The following is a 22,271-nucleotide window of genomic DNA, read 5'->3' as shown; positions in this document are numbered from 1 at the left end:
AGCAATTCTTCTCTTCCTCCCAGCTCAGGCTCAGGGCTGCAGCCCGGCTAACAGCTTGCAGATTGCTTCTCCTAAAAGCAAGCCACCTTGCAGCCAAGATCTTCAAGATCTGGGATTCCCCAGCTTAAGAGAAGTACGGATATAGGGACCTGTCAGGCAGCAGGCTCCACCAGCAGTCCTGCAGGCTGGCAGACACCTCCTGACTTAGCAGAGATGGGCTGGAGAATGTAACCCTGAAGAGAATAGAATGGAATAGTTCAGTTGGAAGGGACCCACAAATACCATCAATCCAACTGCCTGACCTCTGCAGGCTACCCAAAAGTTAACGCGTGGCATCAAGAGCATTATCCAAATGCCTCTTGAATGCTGGCAGGCTTGGGGTATCAGCCACCCCTTGAGGAAGCTAAAGTTCCTTTATCTGACTTCTCATGGTACAGAAATGTTTCCCAGTGCCCAGCCCTGGCATAGCTCTGTGCCATTCCTCTTCTGCCACCAGTTCCCAGGAAGGAGCAGAGCCCAGCACCTCGCTCTGCTTCTCCTCCCCAGGGCGCTGCAGGGAGCACTGAGGTCACCTCTCAGCCTCTTCTCCAAGGCTCGACACCCCCAGTGCCCTCAGTCTCCTCACAAGATGTGCCTCCAGCCCTGCTACCAGCTTTGGTGCCTCCTCTGAATGCTTCCAAGTGCTTTAACATCCTTTCTGTGCTGTGCAGGCCAGAACTGCAAGCAATATTCAAGATGAGGCTGCACCAAAGCTAAATACAGGAGGAGAATCACCTCTCTTGACCTGCTGGCTGTGTTCTGTTTAATGCATCCCAAAATACATTCAGCTCTTGGCTGCACGCTGCTGGCTTGTGCTGAGCCTGCTTCAAATAGGTCAGCCCTAGAAAATACAGCTTTTAACCAGCACAAGGAACATGCATTACTTTAAGTTGATGCTGAAAGGAAGGAAACTGCATCTGGTCTGTGGTAAATGAGTCTGTAAGTTCACCAAGTGCACCATAAACACACCTCAGTTATGAACACAGTAAGTTCAGAGCAGCTCAGTGCAGTCCCCATGCCTTCATTCTTGCTGTTGTGGCCAGTGTCAGTGCAGTCAGTGCTCAGCAATCACTGAATCAGGATCACATCAGCTAGAAAGACTTCATGTATCACCACCAGTCGCCTTGCAATAATCCCACACTAATCTAAATTGTGTAAATGCAAACCCAGCACAGCCAGAAAAGGAAAATCAGGTTATTTATTCTTAATGAGGAGAAAGCTGCTTGGGGAGATCCAACACCCCCTAGCCTCATGTAAACAACCTGCTGCCTCTGACTGCTCTCTGAAGTGCTCTCACGTAGCGATGAAACCCCTGTACTTGTGACAGTGCTCGTTAATCACTTTAGTGATTAGTCGCCTTTTGGTGTTCGTTTTGGGTACCTGTTATGCACCTGGCACTGTACTTGAAATAGAGAACACCGTGTTGGGAGTTGTGTTATACAGACTATTTAAGGATCATCACTGTGCACCTCACGTGATTCCTTTCCTGTGATCAGTAGAAGAGATGGGATGAAATGATAGATGCGATGCCTCACAAGAATGACAAGAGTATTGCAGAGGTGGATGTTTTGCTGGTTTTGTTATACTGCTTGATATATATCTTGAATAAAGTCTTAATCTTTTCTTTAAGAAAAATCAAAACAACTTTAGTCTGTTCAATGTATCTGGCAGGCCAGAATCATTCCTTTGATTGCTGTATTATTTTTAATCTCACTTTTGGCTGTGTATATAGATGTACTCACTAAGTGCTGCATGTCCTTCACAACTTTTCTGTATGATGAACTGGAAAAAATACAGCTACTGAACACTCTGAGTAACCAGTGAATTCATTGACATACGACAGCCTTGTGCAGCAAACCATCTCTTACTATTACAGATGGCTCGGGAGCTGATAAATAGGGACTACCTAAATAATAATGGGCTCATTTCTAGCAGATGTGTTCAAACTGCTGCTGAAAGGAACTGCTTTACACATACTTAAGTCACCGGTTTTGTAGAGAAAGCCTCTAACCTAGCCCTTTGAAAGTGAAAGCAGACCAGTTACATGACAGCTTACATTGCAAAAGGACCCTCTAATAAATCCTTAGCCTTGTTTCAGCTGTGCATGCAAACTGAGATGTAAAACAGACTGCTTGAGACCTCATTGTGGCCTTCCAATATTTGAAGTGAGTGCATAAACAGGAGGGGATACAACTGTTTACAGGGATGGCTAGGGATAGGACAAGGGATAGGACAAGGGGGAATGGTTTTAAACTGAGACAGGGGAGGTTTAGGTCAGATATTAGGAGGAAGTTTTTCGCTCAGAGGGTGGTGAGACACTGGAACAGGTTGCCCAAGGAGGCTGTGGATGCCCCATCCCTGGAGGCATTCAAGGCCAGGCTGGATGTGGCTCTGGGCAGCCTGGTCTGCTGGTTGGTGACCCTGCACATAGCAGGGGGTTGGAACTGGATGATTATTGTGGTCCTTTTCAACCCAGGCTATTCTATGATTCTATAATGGTGTAAGGACTCAGCGAATCAACTCCACTACTCAAAAACCAACAAAAGACACAAAATTGAGTCCTATAAGGAAGGTTCTGTTAAGAAATTTGGCTAATGCCTCTAAGTTAGCAAAGCTGCACATAACTGTGGTGCGAACACGGAAACAGGGCAAGAGTTTGCATGGTACAATAACAGGCAGCAACACTGGAATCCCTCTCTCCTCTCTTCCCATGCCCCAGGAAGGTTCCATGTAGTGAGCTACCAAGAAGCAGAGAGATAAAGAATACCCTTAAGTTAAACATGATCCTTTTAACAAAATTCAAGATTAAATATGTTTAATTATTCACTGATTTTTAGTAATGTTTAGACTGTATTCATCCACAAACATTATGTTAAACACAATCGTAGGAAACCACCAGACATCTGAACAAGTAGGTGACAAGTCATCACTGCCAAGCAAAACACAAGTTGCTCCTCAAAGTAATCTTTAATATTCCTTTATTTTGGGCCATAGTTCTGAGCAGATGAGATGCATGTGTTTATTTATAAAATAATTAAAGATTCCTACACAGAAAGATTTGTGCGGTTGTGATATTTCTGGTAGGGATCATCAACATACCAATTTCTTCTTTTCCAGAAAGAAGTGGTCATCTTATCCAGGAGTTTACATTGTGTTCTGTTGCACAACACAAACTCTCTCAAGCGCTTCTTCTGGGCAGTAGACTTCTTCCACAATTTCTTCTTGTAACCAGACTGCCAGAAGGAAATACACAGTGAGTTGCTGCCAATACACACATATTGCAATACCCATGAGCAAACTAGCACAAATCCCCCCTTTCAGGAAGTGCAGGAGATGCACATCTCCATACCAGCTCTGCCTATCAGAACAAAAGCAACAAATCATAGAATGGCCTGCGTTGAAAAGGACCACAACACTCATCCAGTTCCAACCCCCTGCTATGTGCAGGGTCACCAACCAGCAGACCAGGCTGCCCAGAGCCACATCCAAGTCTGGCCTTGAATGCCTCCAGGGATGGGGCATCCACAGCCTGCTTGGGCAACCTGTTGCAGTGCATCACCACCTTCAATGAGCCCACTGTTTTAAATAGGTTTATAATACCAGAACAAAACAAAATCATACCTTTCTCCTAACCCAAAGACCACTGTGCAGTCGGAGAAACCTCTTAACAACAGCTTTCACAGTCTTCCTCTTTCCCTTCCGTAGACTACAATAAGTGAGGGGCCTCACGGGCTGCTGAAGTATGTTTGGAAGAAGAGGTGTGAGTCTGAAGACGACAGAAGGAAGAGGTAATGCAACAAGAATGTAAATGTGGTTAAATGCTAAACTGTAAACACTCAGCTGTACTATATTCAGAAGTTATTTGGAGCATATATCTGGATTTGTTTAGCTTGGAGAAGGGTCTGGGAGACCTCACTGCAGCCTTCCAATACTTGAAGGGAGCTTACAAGCAGGAGAGGGACTGACTTTCTACATGGTGTGATAATGGCAGGTCGGGAGTGAGTAACAAAATAAGGGTGAATAATAAAAAATCTAAGAGAGGGGAGATTGAGGTTAGATGCTAGGAGGACGTGCCCTGCCCAGAGGGCGGCGATGCTCTGGCACTGCTGCCCATGGAGCTGCGGTGCTCAAGGCGGGGTCGGATGGGCGGCACGGCCGGCCCCGTACCTGCTGAGCAGCGCGGAGCCCCCGCCGGACACGATGCCGAGGGTCAGCGGTTTCCCCAGCGGAGCCGCCGCCCGCGCTCGGCTGTGGCAGCAGCGGACGGACGCGGTTCGTCCCGCAGCGACGGGAGCCCAGCGCGCCAGCGGCCGCAGCATCCCTGCGGAGAAAGACGGCCCTTAGCAGCGCCGAGCGGCCCCGGGCCGCCGCCATTTCAGGGGCACCCCCTCCTCCGACATGGCCGCCTGCCTCCCTCTCTCCCTCCCGCTCCCCTTCCGCCCTTCACACACGGACCCGCCAGAGCCCCTCGCACAGCCGCCGCCGCCGCCATGTCCCCGCGCCCAGCCTACGGCAGCCGGCGGAGGTCAGGCTGGGCCGCGCCGACGGACAACTGCAAAGCACCGCGTCCCCGCTGGGAGGAGCGCGGCCCCCTCCGGGCACTTTCTAAAATGGCGGGTCGAGCACGTGACCCGCTTCTTCCTCTCTGATTGGGCGCGCCGCCTGTCACTCTCTCGGAGCGGCGGCCACGCCCCCCGCAGGAGGGGCGGCTCGCGCACGCGCACCGCGCCCTGCTCGCGGTGAGGGGCGGAGGCGGGAGGCGCTGGGAGTTCTCGTGCGCGGCGCCTTCCTGCAACCTGCCCTCGGTCGCCGCCGCCGGTTCCGAGGCGATGCTGCGGGCCTGTCAGCGAGCGGGGGTCGCGGTGGCCGCGCAGGTGAGCGGGGCTGAACGGAGCGGGAGGGAGAAGACGTGCGGCTTCGTGGGAGAAGCGGCCACCGGTCGGTATGAGTGGCGTCCGCCCTCTGACTGACGGGGCCGGGGGCAGCGCGCTACAGGGCACGCGCTTGAGGCGCTGAGGAGCGGCGCGTCCTCCAACCGCGGCCCCATCTGCTCTGAATGACTCCGCACGCGCCCGCCGCGATTGGCCACTCGGCTTCTGAGAGACGGCCGCGGGAGCCAATGGGGCGCCGCGGCGGGCGAGAGCCGTCAGCTCGCTTCTAGGCTGCACTACGAGTCCCGGCATGCGGTGCGCCCTGATCTGCGTAGGGTGGCGGGAAGCGGCGGCCGCGAGGCGTGACGGTCCTCGGAGTCCGCTTGGGTGACCCGGATGGAGCCGGGTGGGCCGTAGGCGGCGGCGCTCGGCCGGCTGCCGGGCGGCGGGACGGCGGGCCTGCCGGCGGCGGGAAGGACGTGACCTTGCGGAGGGTGGGCGCCTCGCGGCGGTCCCGCATCGAGGCCTGGGCCGGCCGTTGGCTGAGGGAAACCGCCACTAAATGAGGCTGTGGGGCGCTCCGGCCAAGGGCAGCCGGTGCGCGCTGAGATCAGGGCCTGTGGGAAGTCTGAGCTGACAGATGGAAACCAGACTTCCGCTGGTGTTTGTCACATAGAGCTCTGTGCATGCGCGAGAGCGTGTCCAGAATGGCTGCAGAGTGCTGGAAATCCGGTGCTGTGCTTTGAATCATAGAATCATAGAACGGCCTGAGCCAAAAAGGACCACAGTGATCTTCTGGTTTCAACCCCTGCTATGTGCAGGGTCACCAACCAGCAGACCAGGCTGCCCAGAGCCACATCCAGCCTGGCCTTGAATGCCTCCAGGATGGGGCATCCACAGCCTCCTTGGGCAACCTGTTCCAGTGCCTTTGCCCTGTTAAGGTCTGACAGACTCAGAGGCAGCGCAGCGTTCTGTGTGCATTGTGTGCTGATGGGTCACCAAGGCACTTTTGGCTTTGCAAGGCTCTGCCTTCCCCCGGGTTCCTTCCAGTGTTTGTGAAGTTCGGCCCTTTCTCACCTGACCGCTCCCTCAGCCATCACTGAAATCCATCCACTCACAGCTGTAAGCACATCAGCTGCTCCTTCTGGCAATGCATCTTGTGTCACCTTTAGGAGTCATAGAATCACAGGATGGTTTGGGTTGGGAAGCACCTTACAGATTGCCCAGTATGCTGGGTGTACCCTGTCGCTGGAGGTGCTCAAGGCCAGGTTGGTTTGAGCCCTGGGCAGCCTGAGCTGGTATGGGGCAGTCAGAGGGGAGTGGGAGGTTTAGCTTGGACTGAATGAATGCAGAGATTGACATTATGCTCTCTGTGTCAGTGCTTGAGGATATGCATGAAGCACGTGTGTGCAAGGCAGGGTTCTTCAATGATGTGGCTCATCTCAAATGCTGGAGTCCCTGCTGTTCCGTTGGCTGCAGGGAAGGTGTGATGTACCTTGCAAAGTGGTTTTTGTAGCAATGCAATAGCAGGTAATTAACGTAAAACAACAAGCTTTCCAGGAGTTAGGTAAATTAAATAGCACAAGAGTGCTGGGTAGGAGGAAGAAATGGCAACAGCTGTTCCCAGTGCCCTGTGCAGGGGTCTGTGCTGTCTGTCTTGCTCCTTAGAACAGATTTCTGCCAACCCACGTGCAGTCCTGATCCTTCCAGACATTGTGCCCTTGGTGCCCTGTTCTTATTTGTAACACACCTCTGGTAGCTGCTCGTGGGGAAGATTGGAAACTCCTTGTAATTTTCCAGATTATGGTGATGTGGCGAATAGAATCGTTGTAGTATCATAGAATGTCCTGGGTTCAAAAGGACCTCAAAGATGGCCACCCTCAGCAAGTTTGCTGATGATACGAAGTTGGGAGGATTGGCTGACACGCCTGAAGGCTGTGCTGCCATTCAGCGAGACCTGGACAGGCTGGAGAGCTGGGCAGTAAGAAACCAGATGAGGTTCAACACAAGCAAGTGTAGGGTCTTACACCTAGGGAGGAATAATTGCATGCACCAATACAGGCTGGGGGATGAGCTGCTGGAGAGGAGCTCTGCAGAGAGGGAGCTGGGCGTCCTGGTGGACGACAGGTTGGCCATGAGCCAGCAGTGTGCCCTCGTGGCCAAAAAGGCCAATGGCATTCTGGGGTGCATTAAGAAGAGCGTGTCCAGCAGGTCGAGGGAGGTGATCCTCCCCCTCTACTCTGCCCTGGTAAGGCCTCATCTGGAGTACTGTGTCCAGTTCTGGGCTCCCCAGTACAAAAAAGACAGGGATCTCTTGGAAAGAGTCCAGCGGAGGGCCACAAAGATGGTGAAGGGCCTGGAGCATCTCCCCTATGAAGAAAGGCTGAGTGAACTGGGTCTGTTTAGCCTTGAGAAAAGAAGACTGAGAGGGGACCTGATCCAGGTTTATAAATATCTGAGGTGTGGCGGCCATAGCGGTGAGGCCAGTCTCTTTTCAGTGGTACGTGGAGACAGGACGAGGGGAAACGGACATAAGCTGCAGCATAGGAAGTTTCGCACGAATGTGCGTAAGAACTTCTTCACGGTGAGGGTGACGGAGCACTGGAACAGGCTGCCCAGGGAGGTTGTGGAGTCTCCTTCTCTGGAGATATTCAAGTCTCGCCTGGACGCCTACCTGTGCGACCTGGTGTAGGGAACCTGCTTTGGCAGGGGGGTTGGTCTCGATGATCTCTAGAGGTCCCTTCCAACCCCTACAATTCTGTGATTCTGTGATTCTGTGAAGATCATCTATTTTGAACCCCCCTGCTATGTGCAGGGTCACTACCTGCTAGGCCAGGCTGCCCAGAGCCACATCCAGCCTGTTCTTGAATTAAAGCAAGATTATTGTGATGGCCAAAGGGGCTGATGCAGCTATAAAAAATTACTGCTTAACTAGTCTTTCTGGTAAAACTTCGTTTTGAGGTAAAATAGGAGATAAAAATCTTAGGTAACGTTATCTCTGCTAACTAGAATATGGTAAAATATCACTCCTCACATGGTAATTTCATTTATAGTATAATCAGATCTCTGCCTTGGAAGTGGCTGCATTATTCTTTCAGGGAATGTCCTGGTGGGGGAGCTCAAAGAGAAACGTGTTTGTGTCTCATGAAGGAGTTGCAAGCGTAAAAGCAGCTCTGGTTGCTGCCATAGCTCTCAGACCGAGCTGAGCTGCTGTGCGCTGGGGTGAGGAGAGGCTGAGATGTGCTCACTGCCTGACTTTGCTCTCCTCCACCTCTCACAGAACTGCCGGTGCAGGAGGGCATCACTCCGTCCGCCACGACTGAGCTGCGGATATGCGACCACGTCGGGGGAGTCCGGGTGCGTCGGAGGGTTTGGAGGGGTGGAGGTGATCCTTCCATCCCTTGGTCTGTCCCACACCCTTGGGTTGGTGGCCGCCTTCTGGATCACAGTGGGTGTTCCCAGGTGTAGGCTGAAGTTTTAAAATCTGTTGGAGGCTTTCTTGTCATACAATGTGATTTACATCATTTTTGTTCTTTCTCCCTTTCCCTCCAGTGGTTCTGTAGGCAAAATCATTGGTGCCAGCGTCTTGTTTGTGGGTGGAGGAGTAGGGGGAACCGTCCTGTATGCCAGCTACGATCCGCGCTTCCGGGAGAATGTAGAGAAAGCCATTCCCTACTCTGACAAACTGTTTGAGATGGCACTCGGTCCTGCACCTTACAGTGTGCCCATGCCAAAGAAACCGGTAAGCATCTCCCATTCACTGCCTCCCTACACACTTCACTTTTCCTTGTTTAGAGGGAGATCTGCTCTTAGTTTTCAAATTCTAATCAGTTTGGTTATGCACTAGGTTTAAGAATTACAAACTGAGCATTTTTGGCTTAGATTATTATTCTTTGAGCTGTGTATCCTTTCCTGTTTCAAACTCATCTCGTAAATTACTTATTGAGTAGAAACACTACTGACTACTGTGTAACAGTGCTGCTTGTACGTTTCCCTTTATAATGGAATGATCATAGAATGGCCTGTGTTGAAAAGGACCACAATGATCATCCAGTTCCAACCCCCTGCTGTGTGCAGGGTCACCAACTAGCAGACCAGGCTGCCCAGAGCCACATCCAGCCTGGCCTTGAATGCCTCCAGGGATGGGGCATCCACAGCCTCCTTGGGCAACCTGTTCCAGTGCATCACCACCCTCTGGGTGGAAAACTTCCTCCTAATATCTGACCTAAACCTCCCCTGTCTCAGTTTAAAACCATTCCCCCTTGTCCTATCACTATCCACACTCATAAACAGCCGTTCCCCTTCCTGTTTATATGCTACCTTCAAATATTGGAAGGCCACACAATGAGGTCTCCCTGGAGCCTTCTCTAAACTAAACAAGCCCAGATCCCTCAACCTTTCTTTATAAGAGAAGTGTTTGGCACGTTTTGAATATGACAGCGGTAGCTTTGTATACATACCTTAACTCATTTTTGTTTGTAGGAGAAGCTGCCACTACTGAAAGCTCAGCTTTGCAGGAGTGAAAATTATAAGGATTCTCTCTAAATTAAAAATTAAAGTGAAAAACTAGATGGCCTTGCTGTCATTCTCATGTGTACTTTGAAGGCTGGATTTACGATACAGCTGTCTGCATGTGGAAGTATTCTTTGACGTTCAAGTGGAGTTGATGACACACAAAAACTGTTTGGAAAACTGACGGTATTTCTTACTTTTGATTCTGAAGATACAGCAAGGTCCACTGAAGATCTCATCCGTAGCAGAAGTAATGAAAGAATCCAAACAGCCTGTTCCCAAATCCCAGACAAGCCAAACAGAAGCTGTTGCTCCTCCAGAGGAAAAAGAAGGTAACTTACAGAATGTCACACAGAGAGAAGCAGAAGTGCAAATGTTCTCTTGTACCATACATCCCACAGCAGATGAAGATAGGCTTTGGGAATGGTTGCAGATGTGTATGCTATAGTTTTTTGGAATTCATATTATTTTTGATCATAAGGAAATTTGCCTAGAAAGGCTTGAGCTGTTTTTGCTTAGTTAAGTTTATGTACCTTAGAATGTTTGGAATCTAATATAAATGAGTGTGCTCCATAGTTCTACATACAAGGCTCACTGTGGGTGCTGAACTCTTGAGATGTTCAATCTCTTTTTCTTAAGCAACTGTAGTATGGATTAATTGGGGTAATTGCTGAGCTGCTTGTAAAGCCAGATTAAAAGGAACATAGAGAGTCACAGTTGGCATCTTTGTTCCTTTATCTGTCATGTCTGGTGAAGATTTGTATGTGTGTAATTAATGCTGTCTCCTTTTCTGTAAATAATAACATGAATGTCCAAATAATGTTCCTCCAGAGGAAAAACCCAGTATTTATTATTTCCCTGTTCTCACTTTAGTGCATACTAACTGTTTCAGTTCTGTAACTGTCCTTAACAGCAGGCACAGCTGCAGCACAGATCATCTCTGCAACAGGAGTAGCCATGTCGGTGCCAGCTCCAGGGATACAGACTGAAGAAGGTGAAAAAGATTGCATGAATACCACGTAGAAAATCAAAATCTCGTCGCTTCAAACGCATAGATCCTTAGTTCTGGGTCGATATTTGTTATTTTTGAAAGGCACTCTTTGTGCCCTCTGTAGATCTTTCATCATTTGTTAATAGATTGTCAGCATGCTGAGCAAGTGAGATTGGTGGTGGGGAGAGTTACAGGGATGGACGTGAGGGGAGAGTCTGCCTTTCTGCTGAATGGAAGCTGCACGGCCCAATTTGCCTCTGCTGTTGGTGGCTTTCTGTGCTTTAGAAGAGCTCTGCAGGGCCAAGTAAAGCACCTTCACTTTACAATTATGGATACGGATACAAAAAAGCTTGAGTTTTGTACGGCTTTGTTTGGAAGTCAGATTTAGAAAATGATGCTAACTATGAAAGTCAATTTTAAAAAGAAAGTTACTTCCCTACAAGTAATCTGTACAGCAGTTTGGATGAAACAGTTGAATCTGATGCTTAAACAATTTCTCTGCTTTTATAGATAAAGAACATGAGGATTCCCATGCTATAAAGGAACGATCACCAGATGAAGTTGCAGCTCGTCTTGCCCAGCAAGACAAAGAGGAGCAAGAGAAGATCTCAGGTAAGTCCATACTTGGAGTTTTCCTACACATTCTGTAAGGGACTAAGGAATCGTTCCCAAACTGACCAACTCTTGTGGGCCACAGAAAATACTGTAAGGAGACATTTGAGATGTAATGTGTCACTTCAGTGATGAGACGTCAGTTAATTCCAGCATTTTTTCCAGCCCTTGCAGCAACACTGGAAGGAGCCCTGAGCTCTACGGCTCGTATAACACTTCAGGCAATCACTGCGCAGGAATCTGCTGTGCAAGCAGTGAATGCTCACTTGCAAATACTGAAGGAGGCAATGGACGACTCAGAGGTAAATTGGGCAGCTGGGGACTTGTGCTCAGCAGCAGTTCATCTCGTAATTAAAATCTGAGGTTTAATCTTTGTCAAAGTTTTACCTGATCTTCCCACTTGCAAAATGTATGATTTAATAATAAAGTGCTTCTGCTTTTGACATTTTTTTTCCCTCTAACTCATTCCCCTTCTGTGAGCAGAAAAGTTCAAGTCAACATGCTGATAATCTTCAAAGCCTCGTGGTATTTTAATTCCCAAGCTCCTTTTTGTCAGGCTGAACAGTGTGATACCCCAAGATAATTCTGTCAATCCATTTCCTTTGCCTAAATCTTCCTAGAATATTGTTCTATTCCTGGTCTGGAATAGCTTTGCATTGTCTAGAGATGGGTAGGGGTTGTGAGCAGTAGCAGCTTGTGGTTCTGGTATGCTGATGTTCCACTTTGTGTAGGACTGCTGCTTCCTGATAAGTTCTGTTGCAGAGGGTATAATGGAGTGGTTAATCACAATGTCAAGGATCAAAACCAAAACAGAACGATGGAAGGAAGAAATTCTTCGAGCTTGCAGCTGGCTTGTTGGTAAAACAAAAGCATGTTGCTCAGGCTGAGTGAAGTGAGCGTAGCAGATTCTGAATCTTGGTTGTTATCTGTGGGGTAATTTTTAACGTAGGGATTGTCGTAACACTAATGAAAAACGTCTGCTTCTCAGACTGCTGGGGAGAAAAAATCAGCTCAGTGGCGCACTCTGGAGGAGGCTCTGAAAGATCGAAGGAGAGCAGTGGATGAAGCTGCTGATGTCCTTCTGAAAGCCAAGTGAGTTCCTGGTTTTATGACATAAACCAAAACCCACGTGGGCTGGCAGCCAGTAGATGAGTTTCTAGACAGAAAGTAGCATCACTTGTGTATGTGATGAATTGATGTGTTTGTGCAAATCATTAAAATAGAAAGTGAATATCTATTGATGAAGATCTGCAGGTTTGCTGCCTGCACATCTTAGGTGCCTACCACGTGGTACAATAGACTCTTCTTTCTCTTTTTAAGAATTTATCTCCTATCTGTACTTACATACAGTGTTGGTTAGTTCAAATAAGATTAAATAAGACAATAAGCCATAATCCTTTTAGTATCATTTTGGATAATTTAATCAGTATTATGCCTATTGTAACAATAGGCACATTCTTTGCACTCTGTCTGTTGAGTCAATAACATGATTAGCTTCTCGTAGCTGCAGTGTAAAATTAAATCATTAGCTTCTCCTAGCTGTGATGTAAAATTAAGTCTTACAGCACTGTTTGTTGGTTCCATCCTTCAGCAGAGCTGCTCATAAAGCTGGATATTTCTTAGATGTGTGCTTAGTAAAAACCTGAATTCTGAAATGAGGCACTGCTCATAACCTCAGGTTCTCTATAAATTACACTGATATACATTAGGTCATTATGTAGTGATTGTAGCAGCAAAAATAAGTTGATGGACAAAAGCTGTTCTTGTAGTGAGGACAGAAATAAGTTTGGGAACTCCTGAACGCTTCTGAGGCTGAGGGGACAATAGGAAATAGAGGGGAACATCTTTGAAGCTGCACAGTTGTGAAGTTACAAACTGGTAGAATCATTAAGATTGGAAGAAACCTCTCAGATCACCTAGTCCGACTTTTAAAGCATCACCAGTGCACCCACTGGTTATCAGGGAGTTCTTCCTATAAATATAGACAGTATAAAGTGATCTTTACACTGGGGTTATGCAGAAAGACCATTATGCATTATCATCAGCAGCTTCTTTTCTTTTCAGAGAGGAGTTAGAGAAAACAAAAGGTGTAATTGAGAATGCCAAGAAGTCTCAGATCCCAGGAGCCAAATCTCACATTATTGCTGCAGAGGAAAACCTTCATCATATGATAGTTGACTTGGACAACGTAGTGAAAAAGGTAATGCTTCCAGCTGTTCTTCATCATCATTAGAACAAGGACTACTTGGCAGCTTGTGAGACCCCCTTTTTCCAAGTCCTCTTAGTAGATCAAATATTTTCTAGTTTAAATCCTTTTTCTAAATATTATTTTTAGCTGTAGTCAGTCTTTGAGCTGATTATGGTACCAGTGAGTAGTCTTGACAAGGACTTTGCAAGAAAAACCTGAACTCTATCCTAGAAGATTCTGCAGCCAGCTTGTTCTGTGTCTGCTCTTTTCTTGGGCAGCTTGCAGTTCCTTCTGTCCAATGCTGGACTGGAATTTGGAAGATGAGACAAAACATTCAGTGTGCAGATTGGTGTGGTGTCCTCTCACACGGCTTATCCAGTTGTTCTGGTGGTGGCTCTTGGGCAGGGCATGGGAGACTTTGGGCTGGACTACTGAGAAGGTTATTTTTTAACCTTGAAAAGAAACTCATTTCTTTGGTCTGGGGCACACCTGTATAATCATCAGGTTGGGGAGGAGTCTGCTGATAACTCTGTGGGTACATCACTTTACAGCTCAGAAAATAGAGGATGAAAAGTAAAGTTGAAATCGTGTTTCTTTGTGAGATAATTGATTTCTCTGATGCATTTTCAGTGGAGAATTTCTCTTAAGAGTGGGAGTACGGAACTTAGTGCGGGTTGGGCAGCTCCCTGCTGGGGCTGTGTGAGGGCAGCACTGCTCTGATGGCAGAAAACATTCTGTAATGGAGGAGTTGAGCTGGGTATCTTTAAAGGCAGTTACTGAGTTTAAGATACTATATTGTTTTTTTCTGGGCTACAGACTGACTACAAAGTTACAGTGTGCATGTGGAGAAGTAGATGTGTGCAGTTGGTGTAAATAATTACTGTATACGAGAGGCTTGATATCACAGGCCAGCTTTTCTTTTCCCCAAGTGAGGATAAAGATCTCTGCCACTAACTCAGGTTTGCTCTTAGATGAAGTCTCCATGCCTTGGAAGATAAGTCAGTCTCCTTTTTTGTTTGTTACAGGTTCAGGCAGCACAGTCTGAGGCCAAGATCGTGGCTCAGTATCACGAACTTGTGGCTACAGCAAGAGAGGAGTTTCAGCGAGAACTTGACAGCATCACCCCTGATGTGCAGCCGGGCTGGAAGGGGCTCAGTAAGTCTTGGGTGATGGCAGTGAAGTAACCATGGAGCAGTTCATAGAGCAACTGTAACACAGTGTCTGCTTTCAGGATTCCCTGATTCTGAGCTCCCTGATTCTTTTTAGATAACTGAAAGAGCGAATTCACTGCTCTTTACATACTTTACTTATCCTGGTATGTTAGTTCTAAATGAGAGTGACACAAGAGCTGATCTGGAGTAACAGAAGCAGTGAATGGCTGCATGGTGTTTTCCAGCTGCTACGGTTCTTTGTCTGACATCTGGCACACTCATGTTTTTGAGGTGCTTGGGTTTTTCAGCTGGAGCTCATTTCTTCTTTCCTTATAAAAGAAAAAAGTGAAGCAAGAAATGTGATCCAGAAGTACAGTTAGAATCTTTCTGCCTCATTAGAGAGATAAATGTATTACTTGGAGTTGTTGGAAGGTTCAGATACAGAATCACAGAACTGTAGGGGTTGGAAGGGACCTCTAGAGATCATCGAGACCAACCCCCCTGCCAAAGCAGGTTCCCTACACCAGGTCGCACAGGTAGGCGTCCAGGCGAGACTTGAGTATCTCCAGAGAAGGAGACTCCACAACCTCCCTGGGCAGCCTGTTCCAGTGCTCTGTCACCCTCACCGTGAAGAAGTTCTTACGCACATTCGTGCGAAACTTCCTGTGCTGCAGCTTATGTCCGTTTCCCCTCGTCCTGTCTCCACGTACCACTGAAAAGAGACTGGCCTCACCACTATGGCCGCCACACCTCAGATATTTATAAACCTGGATCAGGTCCCCTCTCAGTCTTCTTTTCTCAAGGCTAAACAGACCCAGTTCACTTAGCCTTTCTTCATAGGGGAGATGCTCCAGGCCCCTCACCATCTTTGTGGCCCTCCGCTGGACTCTTTCCAAGAGATCCCTGTCTTTTTTGTACTGGGGAGCCCAGAACTGGACACAGTACTCCAGATGAGGCCTTACCAGGGCAGAGTAGAGGGGGAGGATCACCTCCCTCGACCTGCTGGACACGCTCTTCTTAATGCACCCCAGAATGCCATTGGCCTTTTTGGCCACGAGGGCACACTGCTGGCTCATGGCCAACCTGTCGTCCACCAGGACGCCCAGGTCCCTCTCTGCAGAGCTCCTCTCCAGCAGCTCATCCCCCAGCCTGTATTGGTGCATGCAATTATTCCTCCCTAGGTGTAAGACCCTACGCTTGCTTTTGTTGAACCTCATCCGGTTTCTTACTGCCCAGCTCTCCAGCCTGTCCAGGTCTCGCTGAAAGGCAGCACAGCCTTCAGGCGTGTCAGCCAATCCTCCCAACTTCGTATCATCAGCAAACTTGCTGAGGGTGGCCACTGTCCCCTCATCAAGGTCATTGATGAAGATGTTGAACAAGACCGGACCCAGCACAGACGCCTGGGGGACACCACTGGTTACAGGTCTCCAGCCAGACTCTGCACCACCAACGACGACCCTCTGCGCTCTGCCAGTCAGCCAGTTCTCAACCCACCTCACTGTCCACTCGTCTATCCCACACTTCCTCAGCTTTGTTATAAGGATGTCGTGGGAGACAGTATCAAATGCCTTTCTAAAATCGAGGTAGACTACATCTACCGCTCTTCCCCCATCCACCCAGCATGTGACAGCATCATAGAAGGCCACCAGGTTGGTCGAGCACGACCTCCCCTTGGTGAACCCATGCTGACTACTCCTGATAACCTCCTTTTCTCCCAGTTGTCTGGAGATGGTATACAGCACAAGCTGTTCCATCACCTTTCCAGGGACGGAGGTGAGGCTGACAGGCCTATAATTACCCGGGTCTTCCTTCTTGCCCTTTTTGAAGACTGGAGTGACATTGGCTATCCTCCAGTCTTCAGGGACCTCCCCTGTTATCCAAGACCTCTCAAAAATGATGGAGAGCGGTTTGGCAATGACCTCCGCCAGCTCCCTCAGCACACGTGGATGCACCCCATCAGGTCCCATGGACTTGTGGACCTTAGTACTGCCTAGGCGCTCACGCACGTCCTCTTTCCTGACTAAAGGGAAGTCTCCCATTCCCCAGACCCTCTCACTAACCTCCAGGGTGTGGGAAACCTGAGGGAGAGCCTTTTCACTGAAGACGGAAGTAAAGAAGGCATTCAGTATCTGCCTTCTCAGCATCCCCCGTTACCAGAACCCCCCCCTCACTTAGTAAGGGGCCCACATTCTCTTCAGTTTTCCTTTTGCTGTTAACATACTTGAAAAGAAGCCTTTTTTATCATCCTTTCTCATTTTAGCCAGATTCAATTCCAGGCGGGCTTTAGCCTTCCTCGTTGCATCCCTGCAGGCCGACTACATTCCTATATTCTTCCCAAGTGGTCAGACCCTTTTTCCACATTTCATGGACCTTCTTCTTTCCTTTGAGCTTGCGCATGAGCTCCTTGCTCATCCACACAGGTCTCCTGCCACCTTTTCCCGATTTCTTGCTCACAGGGACACACCGATCCTGAGCTTGGAAGAAGAGCTGTTTAAATGCTGACCAGCTCTCAGAGGCCCCCTTACCTTCTAACACCCGAGCCCACGGGATAGCTCCAAGTAGGTCCCGCAAGAGATCGAAGTTGGCTCTCCTAAAGTCCAGGGTAGCAATCCTACTTACTGCTTTGCTTCTTCCACTCAGGATCTTGAACTCCACCATCTCATGATCACTACAACCCAAGCTGCCCCCAACCTTTACTTCCTTAACAAGTCCATCCCTGTTGGTGAGAATAAGGTCCAGTAACACCCCTCCCCGCGTCGGTTCCTCCACCACCTGCATCAGAAAGTTGTCTTCAACGCACTGCAAGAACCGTCTGGACCGTGCGTGCCTGGCCATGTTGGTCGTCCTGCAAATATCCAAATAACCACAGTGTGGTTGCAGGCAAGCAGGGAAGAAGTCAGGCTCACAATCAAATACTTGTGGCTAAGTCAGCCAGCTCATCTTCTGTGATCCTCTTTCTTAATAGTACTTAATGCTTTAGAAACACGAAGGTTAGTCCACAAACTCGTTTTCAAAGCTAAATGAAAACACAAGGTCTCTGGAATGCTCAGGGTCTTTACTTTTTAAGAAGTTAGAAAAACTTGTGAGGTTAACAAACTTTGCAATTTGCTGTGCTGTCCATTAAGTGTAATCTTCTGGGGTGTTAATTCTGAAGAAAACAGGATTTTGGCATCTGGAGATGGAGCTGCCATTCCTAATGCAGGATAAGGGGAGGACGTCTTGAGTGTTGTGAGCACTGCACTCTTCTGAGAGGGAACCTCCTGGCAGCTTCCAGGTGTTCAGTTTTACACCAGTGTGATCCTATGAAGTGTACAGGACTGATTTGATAGTGGCTCTCACTGCTGCTTGGAAATTTGTCTCTTAACCAACTGCTCCTCATTTCTAAGAACCTGGAAATTCTCAGTGTCCTGTTGCACTTCTTTACTCCAAACTTGTATTCCTTGCTTTGGCTGAACCTAAAGGTTCATCTGTGGGTTTCCAAAGGCTGCCGTAGTGGTGAGGATGTTTCAGGTTACATCTTGCTTGTAATGTAGAGAGATCTCTGGAGTCAACACGCTGTTCCTAAACTCCTGCAGCCTTGAATCATTCTAGACCAGAAGCTGTTAGTTGTCTATTTACTTTAGCACGACTGACTGCTATAGTGAATGTGCATTAACTTTTCCAACCTCTCCTCTTTCTGTTGCAGACATAAGTGATCTAGGTGAGTTCCTGTAACTTTTTCTGGTCTTGTGAATGTTCTCTCTTTCCTCTTTGTCCTTTTTTATGTTTGTGTGGTGCACCGCTTTAAATTATACGCAGTATCAACAAAGTGGTGAAAAGTATCCCTGAAACATTTCAGACTGGGCTGTGCTTGGGATCCTTCCCACTAGTTCTGCATGTGCAGCTTAAACCAGACTTTGTCTAGCAGCTCTCACTTGCCAGGTGAGTGTGGTTTGCATCTGAAAGCCACTCTTCCACTTGCTTTGTTAATTTCAGCCAGTCACCAGTTGAGCTGCTGAGATTCCAATGAGAAACAGAAACTAATCAATTCTAATTAACAGTGGTTAATTCTAATTGATAGTGCTTTTCATCAAGAAGGCCCAACTTCTGGCCTGATGGAGGCCAGCTCCTGTGATACTGCCAGCACGTCTGCTAGGTCACCAAATTGATCGACTGAATTTGAATTTAATCTTCATGATTGATTTACTCTTTGATTCTGAGGTTGATTTTCTTTTTTTTTTTTTCCTTTTGATCAAAGGAAACTAAATTTTAAAACTGAAGTGGAGTAAACCCCAGCTTTATTTTGTAATAGCAGTAATTTCAACTGCTGAGCTCCCTAGTGGTGCTGCTCAGCTTTCAGGTCAGATACGAGCACTGCTGCACCAGATAACAAATAGCAAATCTAGCTGTGAACAGTTGGCCTGGAGAACTGCTGAAGAGCATAAATCATAGATGCGAATGATTCAAATGAACTACGGTAATTTTTCTCCAAGTGATAGGAAGTACTTGTGGATTTGGTTCAGAAAGGAGCATTGGGTGGGCATTACCACCAGTCAGCGTCTCTTAAAAGGTGCTCACAGGTCAACAATATGTGGACCCTTGGAGCTCTCCAGGGGGAAGTGGGGCAGCTTCTCTGCAGCCCTTTCTAACGCCCTGTTGTTTTCCAGCTGGGCAGCTATCAACAGACGACTTAAATTCTCTGATTGCACACGCGCATCGTCGCATCGACCAGCTGAACAAGGAGCTGGCTGAGCAGCGGGTCAGGGAGCAGCAGCACATCGAGCTGGCCCTGGAGAAACAAAAACTTGAAGACAAAAAGGCACTTGAGGCAGCTGTGGCGAAAGCACTGGAGCATCACAAAAGTGAGATTGAAATAGAACAAGAGAAGAAGGTAAAGTGGTGGAACTCACCTAGAAGAGGGGCACAGGGAGCAGCAGGGGGACTTCAGGTTGGGGCCCCCTGCCTGTGCTAAGCATGGAAGGGAAATTTTGAGTGGGGAAGCTTCTTCAGATGTAGAATGGCTGCTCTTTGCAATCCTTTAGGAAAAGGCTTAGCTGTAAGAGCGGACCTTGACAGCTTTGTAAGATGAAATGTGAGCTTAAAGCTGTAACACTTCTATGAAAACTACGCTGATGGGTAACAAGTGCAGTGCAATAGCAGCTGCTGAATTGTGTACAGGTCGAAGAGGTCCGAGAGGTGATGGAGAGCGAAATGAGGACGCAGCTCCGGCGGCAGGCAGCTGCCCACACCGATCACCTGCGGGATGTTCTTAAGATCCAGGAACAGGAGCTGAAGGTGGAATTCGAGCAGGTGAGGGAGAGGAGTCCCCCAGGAGCTGAGTGGGAATTTAGCTAAAATGCTGGTGGTGAAGCCTCACAACACAGGCGCTTTGCTGGAGGAAACATGAGCCATCTTCTGGAACGCTCAGTGGGAGCTGGGGAGGGAATCTGCTCATCTGCAGGAGATGAAGTAGTTCTTCAGCATGTAGGTTTTATGCTGAGTTGTCTTAAAATCCTCAGCTATGTGAAAATTTGATAATTAGAAATTCATTAACTATTAATTTCACCACCTTAAAAGACTTATTACCGGTATATTCTATGTGTGTTGTCTGTAGCAAAAATAAAAGGTTACAGAAACATACCTTACGAAGAGGTTGAATATAGTTAAAGAAAGAGCTCTTACTGGCCTGATGATCTACATATCTATTTCAGAACTTATCAGAGAAACTCAGCGAGCAAGAAATGCAATTCCGACGCCTTACTCAGGAGCAGCTTGATAACTTCACGCTGGATATAAACACTGCCTACGCCAGGCTGAAAGGAATTGAGCAAGCAGTTGAGAGTGAGCACTGAGATTTCATCTCTTTAAGGAGCAGTCACAGTTCTTATCCAAATCTGGTGCCTGAACACTGGATTAGCCACGTGGCTGATAGTTTGCCATTGGCTGAGTACTCAATAAATCCCAGCTGCAAAGTCCAAAGCTGGTTCTGCCAAAGCCATAGCTTTGTTCTGTTAGCAGGACTCTGACCCTGAGGTGTGGAACAGACTTGCTTTGAGCAGGTGACAAGGGTGACAGGGTGGCTGCTTTAAGAAGTGTTCAGAGGGATAGATTTTGTTGCTTGAACACTTTCGTATTCCATGTTTTTCCTGTCTGTGTGCCCCAACTGAGAGTCCCCTTGACTTACTTTGCAGGTCATGCAGTAGCAGAAGAGGAGGCCAGAAAGGCCCATCAGCTGTGGCTTTCTGTGGAAGCACTCAAATACTGCATGAAGACAGCCTCTGGTGACAGCCCCACAGAGCCGCTGGAGAGCGCAGTGAAGGCCATCAAGGCCAGCTGTTCTGACAATGCCTTTACAGAAGCCTTAACAGCAGCCCTCCCCCAGGAGTCTCTGACACGAGGAGTGTACAGTGAAGAGGCCCTCAGAGCACGGTTCTACACAGTCCAAAAACTGGCAAAAAGAGTGGCTATGATTGACGAAACAAGAAACAGCTTGTATCAGTACTTCCTGTCGTACCTGCAGTCCCTTCTTGTGTTCCATCCTCAACAGCTGAAGCCACCAACTGAGCTCAGCCCCGATGACCTCGATACATTTAAATTACTGTCTTACGCTTCCTACTGCATTGAACACGGAGATCTGGAGCTGGCAGCTAAATTTGTCAACCAGTTAAGAGGAGAGTCCAGGAGAGTTGCACACGATTGGCTGACTGAAGCTCGAATGACCCTCGAAACCAAACAAATAGTGGATATCCTGACAGCATACGCCAGCGCTGTGGGGTTGGGAACAACTCAAGTGCAGTGAGCTCGGACTGTTAGTTCAGAGGCAGTTCAGCAGTTGCTCACGCTGCAGAGAAACCCAATGACCTCCTAAGGGTGAGCTCCTAAGGATTGCAAACCAGCCAGCTGGTGGGGGCGAGCTGGAAGCGTTAAATCAAAGCGTGGGTCCTGTCCTGTTTCCTTGCACTGTATTTAATTTACCACCTGTTGTATTTGTATTGGTTTTGAGTTATCATGACCACCGACTTCAGGAAGCTTCTTCACAATTTGTGTAACTATTTTGTTTCCCCATCTTATCAAGCAGGCTTGTGATCCAACCAAAATGTTTGTAACCTATCATTAATGATTTGCCACATTGTCAGCTGAATAAAACAAGACTTCAACCACTCTCCCTGCTTTTCAGTTTCCTCCTTAATAGCAAAGACAGCTGCCGTGCAGGAACTGCTTTTCTCTGTGACCTGAGGAAGACGAGGCTTCATCTATGTTCTAATCCTGTTCTCAGTGAGAATTCACAGATTTGGGAGCACAGGTTTAAGTAGACAAATGTATGTAGAGCATCCATTACGGTGGACACCTACCCTGTGTGGTTTTTATTAGACCTGTTTTGCAGTTTCAGAGCAGGTGCACCAAGCTACAAGCCAGACTTTGGTTCAGCCACGCTAACCCACAAAGAACAAGCTCCTTCCTTCCCTGGCTCTCAGCACTGCCTTCATTCTCACCAGCAGTGAAGGCAGTGATGAAACTCAGCACCCGATAGCTGAAGTGAACGGCTGGGGCTTTGGCTGCTTGCTGTTCTGTTAAATTGGTGGTAGAAAAAGCACCAAACAGGAGCTCTCTGTCTTTGATGCCCCTAACCAGTGAATGTTTGCTTCCTAGAGCAAACAGTGCCTTCAAACAGCTTTACTCAGCTTTACAAATCTTTTACTGTTCTGCAAACAACACTTTCAGACTTCAAGCTGTAGTTCAACATTTAGCAGCTGCTGTCTCCCAGTCTTACCACTGACCGATCCCTAAGCTGCCTTCACAGCAGCTAGGACTTTTCCTGCAGCATTACACCCACCAAGGTTTTATGTTTTATGAAGGAACTGGCTGTTAACTCCTCCACCACTGGGATATGCGTCAGCACAATCAGGAAAAGGACCTTTGCAAGTTCA

The 22,271-nt window shown here is 47.9% G+C and overlaps 2 protein-coding genes across 3 annotated transcripts; one reads left to right on the top strand and one right to left on the bottom strand.

Annotated features, from left to right (window-relative positions):
* Positions 1–3,000: 3,000 nt before the first annotated feature.
* On the bottom strand, positions 3,001–4,679 carry MRPL35 (mitochondrial ribosomal protein L35). Its single transcript, XM_085223684.1, has 4 exons — positions 4,495–4,679; positions 4,207–4,360; positions 3,661–3,805; positions 3,001–3,272 (listed from the first exon to the last, which is right to left on the bottom strand). The coding sequence occupies exons 1-4, from the start codon at positions 4,529–4,531 to the stop codon at positions 3,084–3,086; spliced, it is 525 nt and encodes a 174-aa protein (XP_085079810.1). The 5' UTR covers positions 4,532–4,679; the 3' UTR covers positions 3,001–3,083.
* A 65-nt stretch (positions 4,680–4,744) lies between these two features.
* On the top strand, positions 4,745–21,506 carry IMMT (inner membrane mitochondrial protein). Of its 2 annotated transcripts, XM_085223670.1 has the most exons (15): positions 4,745–4,913; positions 8,191–8,267; positions 8,463–8,652; positions 9,634–9,754; positions 10,336–10,416; positions 10,924–11,025; positions 11,191–11,327; positions 12,014–12,117; positions 13,090–13,225; positions 14,239–14,368; positions 18,050–18,064; positions 19,011–19,234; positions 19,522–19,653; positions 20,055–20,184; positions 20,535–21,506. In XM_085223670.1, the coding sequence occupies exons 1-15, from the start codon at positions 4,869–4,871 to the stop codon at positions 21,140–21,142; spliced, it is 2,232 nt and encodes a 743-aa protein (XP_085079796.1). In that variant the 5' UTR covers positions 4,745–4,868; the 3' UTR covers positions 21,143–21,506. The 2 variants fall into 2 exon arrangements, with proteins under 2 accessions (XP_085079796.1, XP_085079798.1); XM_085223672.1 differs by lacking the exon at positions 18,050–18,064.
* The last annotated feature ends 765 nt before the right edge of the window (positions 21,507–22,271 follow it).

The sequence above is a fragment of the Meleagris gallopavo genome, chromosome 4, assembly GCF_905368555.1.
Source record: "Meleagris gallopavo chromosome 4, MGAL_WU_HG_1.1, whole genome shotgun sequence".
Taxonomy (NCBI): Eukaryota; Metazoa; Chordata; class Aves; order Galliformes; family Phasianidae; genus Meleagris; species Meleagris gallopavo.
The sequence above is the reverse complement of the archived record's forward strand: the minus strand, read 5'-3'. Positions and strand labels throughout refer to the sequence as shown.

Excerpts from the sequence above, each read along its gene's own strand:
- MRPL35 (XM_085223684.1), bottom strand. The coding sequence starts at position 4,531 with ATGGCGGCGGCGGCGGCTGTGCGAGGGGCTCTGGCGG. Across the intron at positions 4,361-4,494 it reads TGTGCGAGGGGCTCTGGCGG|GGATGCTGCGGCCGCTGGCG; the intron begins GTCCGTGTGTGA and ends CTTTCTCCGCAG. Across the intron at positions 3,273-3,660 it reads GTCTTTGGGTTAGGAGAAAG|TCTGGTTACAAGAAGAAATT; the intron begins GTATGATTTTGT and ends TCCTTCTGGCAG.
- IMMT (XM_085223670.1), top strand. The coding sequence starts at position 4,869 with ATGCTGCGGGCCTGTCAGCGAGCGGGGGTCGCGGTGGCCGCGCAG. Across the intron at positions 19,235-19,521 it reads AAATAGAACAAGAGAAGAAG|GTCGAAGAGGTCCGAGAGGT; the intron begins GTAAAGTGGTGG and ends AATTGTGTACAG. Across the intron at positions 20,185-20,534 it reads AATTGAGCAAGCAGTTGAGA|GTCATGCAGTAGCAGAAGAG; the intron begins GTGAGCACTGAG and ends CTTACTTTGCAG.